The following is a 13,681-nucleotide window of genomic DNA, read 5'->3' as shown; positions in this document are numbered from 1 at the left end:
CCAGGTTCTTCAGTGCGCCATGTCAGCTTACGGACACCGCACCGGGGTTCTTTTTTCTTTGTGGGTACATCTTGTTTCATTTCTATGCCGTGATACCAGCCAGCAAATGCTAGCACAGGTTTTGGATTGAGGGCAAAGACTGAAGTTTCCCCTAGGCCTGGCCCAGCACCTGGCACAGAGTAGGTGCCCAGTAACTATTCATTGAAATGTGCCCAGTGCAACAGAAGAGCAGGTTGAAGTTTCCAGAACAGTGGTGGGCGGGGAAACCAAGACTGTCGATGATGAATTCCTTTGGGATAAACTCGTGCATCAAATGCCATTTTTCTGGACCCCAGGATGCCACATAGTAGGTTTCCCTGGAGGCAACTGAGATGACTGTCTCTGTACCAGGGCACATCCGTACCCAAAACCTAGTTCTCCTGTCGAGTAGCAAGGCAAGGCCACTTTGACCTACAGGACGCTGTTATCACGCCCCACCCCAGCTCTGTGAAGTGAGGTGTGGGGGGTGGGGGGTGATGATCCATTTTAGAGATGAGGAAAGTGGATCCGAGATGAAGTACTTGGCTAAGGTTTCCACTTAATCAAGGAGCCAGAATGACTGCCCAGGCCTCTGGCTGGTTCTCGTTCGCCTCAGTCCTGGGCAGCCAGCTTTGTTAGAAGGTCAGAGATCTCTTCCATACCAGCCTCAAAGACGTGGCCAGAAAATTAGCCTCCTCGCACATGAGAAAAGCTAGACAAGTAGACCGCAGCATGGTGCACAGGACACAGCCCTGGAAAGGGGGTTGGACACCACGCCCTGGCCCAGGTCTGGCCTTAGCTAGCAGAGGGCGTCCGGCAAGTCCCCAGACAGGGATGCTTGGAAAAAAAGATCCCTTCCTGCTGAGAAATGCTATGATTTTCAAGACTACGTGGTCTGCTTTCTATTTAAAATTCTTTCTCACTGTGTTTTCTTGTTGACGAAGGCCCAGTGTCTCTCTCTAATATCCATCCTAATATTTGTAAGAACACTCCAGCCCAAAGGGACATAGTGGGTAAAATGTCTCATTTCCGTCACTGGGTCCGAAGCCATAGTTTGCAGAAGCCTCAAAAGGGGGCGGGGAAGGAGGCACCCAGCTGAGCCACAAGGAGCTCTTGGTGGCACCAACTCAAAACGTGTGTTTATTTTTCAGGACTAGCCACAGCGACTCCAGCATTTACATTCGACGACATACTAACAGGTCTTTGGAATCGGTTAGTATGCGAATTTCTTCTTCTTCCGAGCGCCACTGCTAATCAATTCCTTTCCATCCCTCCTCCCCAGCATGCAACAGCTATACTTTTGGATGGAAGGCAAGCAAATTGAAATCTTGTTGTTAAGCACAGTCCAGTCGGATGTCCAGTTTGGGCAATAGGGGATGTAAATAAAGTGATTTTAAAGCCCGAAGGTCTCTTTGTTATATAAAAAAAAAAAAAAAAAATGCATCCAACGCCCCCACCCCCGCACACCCCCCCAGAAAGATGGCATTCAAAGACCAGTGCGACAGGAGTGGAGGGTCCCGCTTTACATTTGCAACAATGTAGCTCTGGTTGTGCGGGGGGGGACCGAAGCACCCTGTCCCACAGCCCCGATTCCGGTGCTGGGGCCACCCATGCGTGGTGGCCCGGGGAGGGGGTGGGATGACCTGGAACATTGCTTAGCACTTTGACTCGGGAACTAGATGTTTACAGTATTGAGGGAAGCATGGCATGCTCGGCTTTGTGCGTTTAAAACTGTTTTATTTTCCGTTTCAGAGATATCATCTTTACTAATTGGGTTGCGGGGGGTTTTGTTTATAAATCTCACCGTAGGATCATTCTAGCTATGTTCAGTTGAGGAATGCAGCCGATCTGGATGACAGGAGACACCGAATGTTAACCAGGTTGGTGGGGTTTAAAAAAATGTTTTCTTTTTTAATTATGGAGCTTACCTTCGGAGGGGCGGGGGGGGGGGGCTCCTCGCCAGATAGGCTTTGTCCATAGCAAGATTTAAGAGCCCGAGATAATGCAAAGAAATAACTGTTCCAGAGAGAATGAATGTCAATTGAATGTGAGTGGGAGGGAAAAGTGGATATTAAGTAACAGAAAACGACTCTGTTTAGAGACGGGTGCGGGTCATGCAACTGCATTTAAATAGCGGGGGGGGGGGGGGGGGCATACACTGCCTATGGGAGGAAGAGGCAGGCGGGAGAGGTGATGTGACACCCCGAGTTCTGAACGCTCCCTGACAACCGTGTTCATTCTGTGTCGCCACTGCAGGTACAATACTCAGAAGCTCACTGAGCTGATTTTACAGTTTTATGGCATCAGAGCAGACATGAAGAGGGAGTGCAAACATGCCAGGATGTCCATGAAAGTATCTGTTACTGTGGGAGAACTAGACGACCTAGTCTAAGGCTGCTGGGCCGCTGGAACACGGCCCACGTAGGACCCAGGGAACCAGAGAAACCTCTAAAATGACACGTCTGACGTGCTCCTTACCCCTGTTAAAGTTATTGAATCGCTTAATTTTATTGATCTTTTTCATATTTGCCACGGATTTAGTGGGCTTGGAAGGACTTCAGTTACTGGAATGGAAAACCTCTGCCTGAATGTTGCCCAACACCCAGGAGTGTAATCTCTAGAATTCCACCTTGCCGGCTCCTAAAATAGAGGCCAGACCTGTTTCCCACCCCTGCCGTAAAGTGGAAATATGAATTCACATTTTCCATTAGGCTTCACACACTCCTAGGAAAATAGGACTGTTAGCTTTTACGAGATAGAAACTTTGAAAATGGAACCTGCAAGGTTGAGACGTGCAGTCGTGTTTCCCATGCTTTCGAGCTCTTATTAGCTTCGCAATAAAAAATATAGTTTAAATTTTCTCTAAAACCAGTTTTGAGAGAGAGAAAGCAATTCTGTCCATTGTCTGTTATCTGCACGTGAGTCACTCAGTGTCTAGACCAAGGCAGATGTTTGGTCCCCTCCTGGCCTGGCCAGTCACTGTATCAGGAGACAGTATGGGGATGAAGCGATGCTCGCCTCTCAGAATCTCCGTCACAAGCCCCAGATGACCCCAAAGAGCTTACACTCTCAGCTTCTGGAAATGCAGCTTCAAGCAGAGGCTCCCGATGCCCCTTCCGATCAGATTGTGTCCTTGGTGGAAATTTGGAACTGCAGTTGGTCACCGCCACTCAGTACCCTCTGGGCTTTATCCACCAGGCAAAAAGCTAAATACCACTTTAACGCTGCCCTCTGTGAAAGAAAAAGACCAATCTGACCAAAACCAAACCTAGTAATTATTTTAAAAACCAAAAACCAAACTTGGTGGTGGTTTTTGTCTTTGCTTGTTTTTTGTTTCTGATGGCTGTTCTCAAATGATCTGTAATTGGGGAGCTCTCTGTTCCTTTAGATGACTCATGAAGTCTCCTCTGTCATTAATAACAGAGTTGTCAGTATCTAACTGGGCTAAGGGCACAGTAGTGGAAAGGAAGGTGTCCTAGACTGAGAGTTAGACCCCAGCCAGGGTCTGGCTCTGTCACAGTCCTTGTATGGCCTGGGGCAAGGCACTCTACCCCGTGAGCCTCAGTCTGCCCATCTGTGGAATGGGCTAACAGCTCCTCCTCCTTTGTGCTGTGGAGAGGAACTGAGCGTTATGAACGTTCACCGGGACGCCTGGCCCCCAGCCCCTGCCTTGGGCCCATACACGCAATGTAGGGGCCCTTGGACGCCTCCCTGGGCTGCTCTCAGTCTCCAGATGGGCAGTGGGGTTGGAGCAGGGGGAGCCAGTGGGGTCCGCTCGCCTGGGGTCCCCCTTGTAACAGCTTTGCCTGTGCCTTCCTCCCTCCTGCAGGAAGGCCAGCCACTCCGGAGAAGCCACGCAGTGGGAGAGCCAGAGCCCGCAGAGCGACTCCCTGACCCAGCTCGTCCAGCAGCCCGACATGATGTACTTCATCCTCCTGCTCTGGCTCCTGGTGTATTGCCTGCTGCTCTTCCCCCAGCTGGACGTCACCAGGCTCTGAGGCGGCGCCGCGGGACCCGGCCGTGGCACTTCCTCCTGCTCCACTGTATTTCGGGCTCTGGGCCGGGCACCTCTGCAGGCAGCTGAGGATCCGCCAGGAGACGAAGACTCCTCGCTTTGGGGTTTTTCATGTTTCCTTTCCTCCCGTGTGTCCTAAGCATGCTTCCTCTCTGCTGCGCGCTCAGCACTCGGTGTGCCGGATCCTTGGGCGGCTCTGTCCTGCGCGCCGCGCTTTGTCGGTCACTAGTATCTACCGTAGCCCGGTCGTAGCCCGTCCCGGGCAGGTTCTTAAGGTCCTGGGTGGACTCAGTTACTTACCTCTCCGAGGAGAGTTCTCCTGATGAGAAAGAGGGGGGCTGCCCCAGGCAGAGCCTCCACTGGGGAGAGAACTGCCACGGTTTTCTCCAGGAGGGGGCGTTTGAGGGAAGGTGCCTGGTGTCCCTGCACTTGCGGGGTCCGGTGATGGGGTGGGGGGACATCTGGGTGACATACAGCTGCCAACGCCAAGGAGGCATCTGGGAATGGCAGATCCAAGCAGGAGAGCGAACGAAGGCTGTGTTGTGAGCTGCAGGGTGCTCTTTTTCACCCTAGGTTTTTGTTTTTGAGTGGGAAAGGTGGGATGCGTTTTAAATTCACTTTTGCTTTGTTTGAATTGAGGTAAAGCTGGATTTTCAAATCCTTTCCACCAATGGAATCCTCCTTTCAAATGAATTCTTGGGGCAGGGCGTGGGCAGTCTGTACATAGATAAAAGCAGAGTTCTGGCTGGCACAGGGCAGTCCGGATCCCTCCCACTTTGCCTCGGCAGCCCCCTGACTTCCATCGATGGCTCCTGAGGTACCTGTGCTAATCCCCAAGCCCCCCCCCCCCCCCCCCGGGCCCTGCAGAAGCCCTGGGAAAAGCCCAAGGAGGAGTACAGAGGAGGCCGGGCTAAGAGCAAGCTCCGCTGTTAGGGCTGGACGTGGCCCAGCAGGGTCCTGCCCGAGACAGCCTGTGGGCACCTGCCGCGGAGCGCAGTCTCTGCCCCGGCATCCTTCCTGGTCCTGCACAGTGGTTTTCCTGAAAAGCCTTTCTAGAAAGCACCCTGAGAAGCAGATCAGGACAGGCAAACGGTTTGGCAGAGGGCAGAGGCACCCATCTGTCCCTCCATCTCCCAACCCAGGCTCCCTGTGCACTGTTTCCTACGGAGGTTCAGGTCTCCGTGACTGTAGGGCTTCCGCCTCCCATTGTCCTCCCCCGGAGAGCATGAATTAAGTGACACTTGCAAAATCACAAACTCTTAGGTCAGGAGGGACCTGGGACAGCATCTTGTCAGCTGAACCCAGAGAGGCAGAGTGGCTTGTCCAAGGTCACCCACCCCACCAGGAACAGACTTTCAAGCACACCCAGCCACCCCATTGGCCCAGTCTTTTAGGGAACATCCATTGTGCCCGTGAATGCCCCGGAGGGGGGGCGGGGGAAGGTAAAATGATTAGATAAAAATGACCCCATTTAAACAAAACCAGAATTTTTAGGCCAACTTTCAACCTTTGTTTTGTTCTTGGATTTTTCCCATGAGGAAGCTGTATTCCCTTTCAGGTTCAACCCCTATTCTTTCTGGGGACCCTTGACAGCTCTAACAGCTTGTCCACTGACATACCAGCCTTGCTTTCCCTCTAGGAAGCACGTTTCTCTCTTAGCAAGCCAAAAACTCGTTTATTTCAAGCAGTGAGGTTCAAGTTTACAGAATTCCAGCATGGCCAAAAGAATTTACATAGCACATTTAAGCCGACAGCCGAAGTCTGGCGTCTAACCCGCTCTGATCAGAGCCTGCCCTCTCTCCATGGATCTGAGCTTTCTCAGCTGAACGCTGTTGGGAGCTTGGAGTGATTCCATCTTGAAGGCCAAGTGTCCCATGGAAAATGAACTAATTAACGAGCACCCTGGCATCGCTGAAAGCTCAAAGGCACAGATAATAAAGATTATGCACGTGATATTTTATAACCCTGAACACCATGCCGTGCTCACCTAAATTAGATGCTCGAAGACCCAGGGAAGAGCTGACCCAAACGTTAAATCATTTCATTTACGGTCTAGACTTTGTTGAGAAAAATCTCTGCAGGCTGCTCCTCTCACCCGTTACAACTTGTAATATTGTTTAAAACCATCCACTGGCAAGATGCCTAAAAGTCATTTGGTTCAGGTTGGCAGCAAACCGAGTTTTTTGGGTTTTTTTGAAAGGAAAAAAAAGTCTCATTTGAGCAGAGGGTCATATGGAAGAAGCTGGATATAAAAGGTGGATAGAGAAGCCTGCAGGACAAACTACCCCATGGATTTCAATTTTTTAAAAAAGAATTTCTTTTAGACTCTTATCCAAGCAATACATGTTCATAGTTTAAAAAGAAACAAATGCTGTAAGGCTTTTAATGAAAACTAGTAGCCCCTTGAGTCTTGCTCCCCAGAAGTAACACTTTCGATTCTTTCCAATATTTATCTTTGTTTTTCTACATAACATGCTTCTATTTATATATTTTTTTAAATTAATTTAGAAGCACCCACTGACTTGCTGTTATGGCAGATGAGGCTCTCACTCTTACCCATCCCCTGCTTTGTTTGGCCAGTATAGTTCGATTATATTGTTTGGTGCATCTCTGTTCAGTGCGGCTATATAAGGACTGTTTTTACTCCTGAACCAAGTAGTGTACAGTGCTTACAGATTCTTGTCAACATTTCTCTCCTTGATTTGATTTTTTTTTTTTTTTTTGGTGTGGCACATTCTTTAGTAACTTCTCAAGAAAAGGAACATGGGAAGTAACTATTGTGAATATTTTGAGATTTTTGCATAACTTAAAATGTTTTCATTCTGCCCTTACCCAAGTGTGGCTGGGTATAGAACTGCAGGTAGAAACTAATGCCCCCTCTTTACCCACCAGCGTGGTTGCTGAGATTTCCGATGCCATTCTGATCCCCAAGCCTTTAGGTGTGGCTTGGGCATCCCTCCCAGGAAACATTCAAGATCCCTTCATTGTTAGTGTCCTGAGCTGTCCTGTGGTGTGGTACCCTTGGTGCTGGACCTTGTGCTGGCTCTCCTGGGAAGTGTCTTAATTTTTCTTATAGTTGTTCACCTTTCTTTCTGGACCACCTATTGTTCCAATGTTGGACCTCTCAGGTTAACCCTTTAATACTTTTTACCTTTTCCATTTCTCATCTCTCTATTTTTTAAATCTGCTTTCAGGGAGAGTTCTTCAGTTTTATCTTCTCAATACATCTGATGAATATTTTATTTAATTTTTAACTTTCAGATCATTTTGTTTTGTCTCTTGTTTCTGTTTTCTAGTGTTCTGTTCTTGTTTTGTGGGTGCAGGTCTTACCTCCCTTTCTGGGGCTTAGCGGGGTTCCCCCAACTCTCTCCTCCATGGGGTGCCTGCTTGCCCTTTGTGAAGGCGGAGGGGGTAGGAGGCAGAAACATTTGGAGGCTGTGTGTCAAGTCCATCTTCACAAAGTTTAGGTTATTCGATAGCCTCGGGGATCATATACATATGGGGCCAGAACCCTGTTTAAGAAATGAAAACACTGAAGATCGGGAAGGAGAGCCGACCGTCCCACTGCTGGGTGGTGCCCTCCAGGGGGCATCTTGAGTCCCAGTTGGGTCTTCTACAGACCTGCGGCCTCCAGCCGCGGGAGCTCACCTGCACTCCCCTCCTTGCCAGGACTCAGCATCCGGAGCTCGCCCCTCACGTCCATCGAGCAGACAGGTGAGGAGTGACTCTCACTCAGGCCAGAGCTCATCGTGGCTTTCTGCACGAACTGGTCCGCCTGGCTCTGTCGCTGGAGTGCGGTCATATGAACTCTCACGCAGGCTCAGGTTTTCTCAAATGTCCAAGAGGACTCCTGAAACCCCACCAGAGTTCTGAGACGTGGCCTCTCTCCCCTGTGCCTGGAGACCTCCCTCGAGGACCTCTCCGAGTGACCCGCCTGTCGTCAGCTTCATGACCTGAAGCCCACGAAGTGGGCTGTGTCGGAGCTTCGAGCCAGAGTGGCTTCTCAGAACCTTCTTGGTGACGCTCTTGCCAGGAAGCCAGCACACAGAGCTCTTCAGGTCCACGCGGGTTATTCCTTCACAACATTGCGTAACCGCCGCCGAATCCACCTGCGGGGGAAGATTGAATGTCTGGGGCCTGCACAGCCATCTGGAGCCCCACAAATCGCAGGTCACGTCTCCGGCCCGTCCAGCTGATGAGCGGGGCTGCTCGGATGACAGGGCCCAGGTGCTGAGCTGAGAGCTGGCATGGGCGACATCGGTCTCATTTGCTGAAGGCGCTGCGGGGAGCTCGCCTTAGCAGTTAGCCGGCGTGAAGCAGCCAAGAAGCCAGGCAGCCTCCGCTGGCGCTGACCCCCAGATCTGCCCCACTCTGCCTCTCATCGGGCACTTTCTTGAATGAAAGTCATTCGGCAGCTGCCGGGGAGGGGAGCCCAATGCGTGAGAAGCACCGGCTTCGTTTGAGTTCCCCCTGAAGCTTCCATTTCCATCACATGCAGACCGTGTCCTTGGGACCCTCGTGAGCCCCCGGCCCTCTGTGCCCTGACACAGTGATCTGCAGGTCTTGTCACTTCTCCGCTGTCATGCCCGGGACCAGGCGTGGGGGAGCGGGGGGCACAGGCCGGAAGACTCAGCGCTCCTGCGTCTCCCCGTTGGCGGAGGCCAGCAGCCCTGGGGTGGCTCCGACTTCTGGGGCTGCCGGAGCCCTCGGTGCCGGGAAGGCCGACTGTGTTTACAGTGTGTGCTGAGAATCCTGAGAAAACATCAGGGTAGCAGCTCTGCCCAGCCCGGGGCTGTGGCTTCAGCCAGACAGAAGACATTCTTGTTTATGGGGAAAAGACAACCAGTATTTTGTGCTGTTCGACCACATGGTTTTTAGATACACACACAAAGCAGCCATCTCGGCCCTGGTCCCACAGCTTTTTTTTTTTTTTTTTAAGATGGAAACAACTTAATTGTCCACTTTTTAAAAAAAATATGTTTTTTAAATATGTTTTTATTGATTTTAGAGAGAGAGAGGCATCGATGAAAGAGAAACATCGATCGGCTGCCTGCTGCATGCCCTGCGCTGGGGATCAAGCCCGCAACTTGGGCATGTGCCCCGACCCCTGACTGGAATCAAACCCGCAACCTCTTGGTGTGTGGGTTGATGCTCAACCACTGAGCCACACCAGCCAGACCACAGCTAACTTTTAAAAACCCCTGACACTCAGACATCAAGTCTAGCTGTCACCTAGCAGGGCTCTCTTTACTGAACCCAGTTTTTTAGACAAGTCACTCCCTCCTCCTCTGGGAGGTTTTGTGGGAAAGAGGGCAGGCTTGGGGATCAGTCAGATCTAGGTTTGTGTCTCAGCTCTGTCACCAGATATCTGGATTGATCGTGGGCAGATCAGCCTCCCTGAGCATCTGTGTAGAGCAGACACTCAGTACAGATTTGTTGAATGAATTATAGCTTCCTTGCAGGCTCGAGACGCCGCCGTAAAATGCTCAGTGGCCCCTGGTTCATCCCTCCTTTCTCAATGTTCAGTTCCCCGGGGCCCCTCACCTCTCTCCGACCCACCCTCGCCTGGCCAGCTGCTCTGCCTCAAGTCCAGCTCGTCCCTTTTACAAGAGGAAGTCACAGCCATTGTGCACCCATTAACTCACCGGACCCTTACAACAATCGTGGGAGGTGGCCGCTCCAGAGGACACGAAACACAGGAAGGAAAAAGATTAAGGCCACAGGGCTGGGAGCCTAGGGCTCGCTTTCAGACGCTGCTTTTCCCCCGAGACACCACCGCGGAGGAAATAAAGTTACGCCCAAATCACATTCTGATTCTTGGCGGCTTTGGCCTACTTGGCAAACGGTGGGTGGAAATTCTCCGAGTCGGGAAGGGGGCAGACTTCGTCGGTCACATTGCGGCTCCCACCTTGCATCCCTTGTCCCCTTCCCCAGGGTCTGCACACCTTGATCCCCAGCTCCATTCAAAACTACTTAAATATCCCCTTCATACTCACATATAAATGACTGAGGCAGCCCCAAATTCGTGTTTTAGCCTAACGTTGCAAATTGGTAACCAAATGCCTCAAAGGGACCTTTAGTAGTACGATCTCTGTGTTTAACATGGAAGATTTCTGTTAATTCTGCCTCCTGCCCCCCACCCCACCTGCCAGTCACCTCTCCACCACTGACACGTGTTCTCGGAGTAGGAAGGTAGGCCTCTTTCAGAGAACGTTGGCTCCCTTGGTCTGGCAGAGCACAGCTAAAGTGGGATGGAGAACACACGCGTTACTTGGATGAAGTCGTAATTGGTTGGTCTGAGATGGGGATCATAATTTTCCCTTTCAGTTTAAAGGTCTTGAGTTTTGCATGGTTGTAAAAACAAACAAAAATCTTTTGATGGGTTTATACCCTTTGCAACAGCTACCACTTCTGTTCATCCCACCAAAAGCCAATATGAGTGTATTCTCTGCAAATTATGCTGTGAGAAAGGACAGCCCCAAAATGTTTGTGTTCCTAAGTGTCCTGCAAGGTTTGAAACACTTTTTTAAAGGAAACACGGAGTGTCTGTAACCTCCATGAGAGTCGACTTTGTTCCAAAGTAGGACAAGCTGCCTTGGATACCAGGAGCCCATGTCCTAGCTGTGGCTCCACCTGTGGTGACACCTTGAATAATTCATTTACCTCCCTGGGCTGGATGCTGGAAGACCTCTTTTGAAAAGTCCTAGATTTTAAAAATCCAAAGGTTAGCAAATTAGATTATTTTTATAAAATCTCAGCAAGTGGCCTATTTGTTTAAAATAAGTGTACCTCTGTACTGGCAAGCGAATCCCAAAGCTTGGAGCATTGCTTCCTGCTTTTGGTCCTGAGAAAGGTGCCTACAAAGGTTGGGTAAAGTAAAAGGTAGTTTGTTAAAAGTGTGGGAATGAAAATCTGGAGTAGAATGTGGGAGATTTTTTCTTCCTAGGACTCCTAGAACTAAACTCGTCTCCATAAGTCAGCATCAGGGGTGTTTTCCCAGGGGATTTCTTTCCAATTGAGAAGTTCAGCTGCAGGAATAAATAGCTATAATCGACTAGACCTGCCTACTTCACCCATCTTGTCCCCCTCCCCCAAGCAGACTCAAAATACTTTGACACAGGAAGTCCTCTGGAATCAGAGGCCCTTTGCATTCTGCCATTAGATCCCTAAGCCAAAGGCTGGCACGTTGGTGTGGAATGTCCCTGGGGTGGGTGTGGTACCTGGTGGGGAGGGGTACCCTGAAAAGAGACCAGCCCTTTGCCCTTGAAATTACACCATAAGATAGCTGCCTGCATCACTTGCATTGGTGCTGGTAATATCAGCCAAAGACGTAAAAGAGGAAAAATCATTGTCCCCTACTGTACCTCGAAAGGACAAATTATTAAACCTGGAAACAGGAGTTTGTTCAGAGCATTTTGTATTGGATGGTGATAAGTGTTTATTTTTTCAAGGTCAGTAGCATGTTTATCAGATTTAATGCTACAGTTCCTTTAAATGCCATGGCAGGACTGAATGGACAATGTATGACAATTTTTATTGAGAGCTCTAAGAAAACTATTGGAAAAAGTGAAATGTTATTTTGTAGTACAAGGGTTATTTTGTCTACTTAGTATATACATAGCTGTAGCTTTGTATAAAGGAATCTTTGTAAAAAATTGTACGAATGTACACTTATTTATTGATGATTGTAAATGAAGATATTAATGACTATTTGCATAATTTATACCTGTGGGAAATTAACTGGAGTATTTGTTGACTGTTTTCTATTAAGGAATTTTAGGATTGGTGCTATGATGAATGGTCTTGTAAAATTACATGTATTCTTAAGAAAATTTTTAAGCATAAATTTCATGAACTGTCCATCTCATTGATAATTTTTATTTCCATGTGTGTTTGTGTCTCTGCGAACCAGAAATGACATTATCTTTCCTTTGTCCCGATAAACAGTACTGTTGCCAGGTAACCCTGGTTGCCATGGTTTTATTTTGGTCAGGGTGGTTATGCTATAAAAAACTCAAATGTGAAGATGGGGTGACACACTTCTTTCCATTAATTGCACTAACATTTAGGATTACTTTCAGCTGCCTCCGACAGAAAAACCCACAAGAGCAATGGCTTAAACACAAAGTTTTATTTTTGTCTCTTAAGAGGGAGGCCATCAAATCTGGGTTGGTTCAGCAGTTTGGCGTCTGTCCCTCCAAACCACACATCCATGCACTGTGCTGAGAATGGAAGGAGAGGCAGGACTGGGCCGCCCCTGCCTTTAAGACTTCCAGAGGGACCACAGGACACTTCATCTTTTGGCTCACTGCCCTAGCGATGTCACCGACCACAGCTGCTAGGCAACCAGGAGAGGCGTCCTTAGAGTGAACACTGTGCTAAGTGAATTACCGATAGTGGGGAGGATGTAGGCAGGACAGGCAGCTAGCAACCTGGGTGACACCTGCTGCTAGGCTGGGCCAGAGGTAGCCAGCTTGTGCATTACACAGTGCGGAAGACCTACTGGGTACGTGGGCGAGGGGTTGGGGACAGATACGGGAATGAGATAAAGTCTGTCCCCCGAAGGAGCTCGGGGTGGCTCGAGAGGAAGGCGGTGTGTATGCAGCATGGCCACCGTTTCTTGAGCGCTCTCCCAGGCCCTAGGCTGGAGACCCACTGCAGGATCATAAAACTCACAGCATCCCGTAAAACTTGTGGCCCCATCCTGCCCTTGAGAAGGTTAAGGTAGGAAAAAAATGAATTCATTCATGTGCTGCCCAGCAGAGGAGAATGATAACCATCCCATCGGCCTGCCTTCTGTGCCCCCAGAATGGCCGAGAGAGCGTGACTCGGGGCCCGGGATCCACGGTGGCCCCCGGACAGGGCTAACAGAAAAACGGACAGGAGAGCTCCCTTTGCCACCTGCATTCGGCTTAAGATCTGGGACCTCAGGTGAGTCTCCACTTCCCCAGGCCTCCATTTCTTCAGATGCGAAGTGGATGTAACACCCATGCTGAGGTTCGAAATGAGCCACTGTCTGTGGAAATACCCAGGAAATAACCCAAGGACAGATGTCCACGGTATTAGAAGCGTATTCTTGCCTGCCTCTTACACAGAGCCTTAAAGCGCCAATTATTATTTTACGGAACTCGAGCCCCTCCCACCCGGCGTCCCTCACTGGCGGACATTTTTGCGCCATCGCCATACCCCTTGAAGTGTCCCAGCAGCCTTGGTGTTCTAGACGGGCGCACTATTCTCTCTGGCCCCGGGCAGCGATGTCTCAGCTACTGAGATTTGACAAAGGAACAGAATGAATTCGTGTACTGGGGGCTTGAAGATGCCATTGTATCTCTGGCTCTTTTTTTAAGACTGTTTTTTAAGAGCAATTTTAGGTTCACGGCAAAATTAAGAGGAAAGTATACAGATTTCCCGTATATCCTCTGCCCCAGACACGCACAGCCTCCCCCACGATCAGCGTCCCCCGTTGGAGTGGGACCTCGGTTACAACTGATGAATATTACCACCCAAAGCCCAGAGTTTACCTTAGGGTTTATCTCTGGCTTTTCACAGTGTCTATGATTTGGCCCTGGCCAGTGTGGCTCAGTTGGTCGGGCACCGTCCCATGCACTGAAGGGTTGCTGGTTTGATTCCTGGTCAGGGCATATGCCC

The 13,681-nt window shown here is 49.7% G+C and overlaps 1 protein-coding gene across 2 annotated transcripts in view; it reads left to right on the top strand.

Moving 5' to 3' along the window:
- CLMN (calmin) overlaps window positions 1–4,707 on the top strand; it is an 83,490-nt gene extending 78,783 nt beyond the window's left edge. The window contains exons 11-14 of one of the 2 annotated variants that reach the window (XM_081138685.1): window positions 1,170–1,230; window positions 1,828–1,898; window positions 2,275–2,371; window positions 3,852–4,090. In XM_081138685.1, coding sequence (XP_080994811.1) covers window positions 1,170–1,230; window positions 1,828–1,898; window positions 2,275–2,371; window positions 3,852–4,016 — 394 coding nt within the window. In that variant the 3' untranslated portion in view covers window positions 4,017–4,090. Of the gene's footprint in view, window positions 1–1,169; window positions 1,231–1,827; window positions 1,899–2,274; window positions 2,372–3,847 lie in introns of both variants that reach the window. The other variant, XM_081138684.1, reaches the window with a different exon arrangement.
- Window positions 4,708–13,681: the final 8,974 nt, after the last annotated feature.

Source organism: Miniopterus schreibersii, assembly GCF_964146895.1.
Source record: "Miniopterus schreibersii genome assembly, chromosome: 1".
In the NCBI taxonomy this organism is placed as follows: domain Eukaryota; kingdom Metazoa; phylum Chordata; class Mammalia; order Chiroptera; family Miniopteridae; genus Miniopterus; species Miniopterus schreibersii.
The sequence above is the reverse complement of the archived record's forward strand: the minus strand, read 5'-3'. Positions and strand labels throughout refer to the sequence as shown.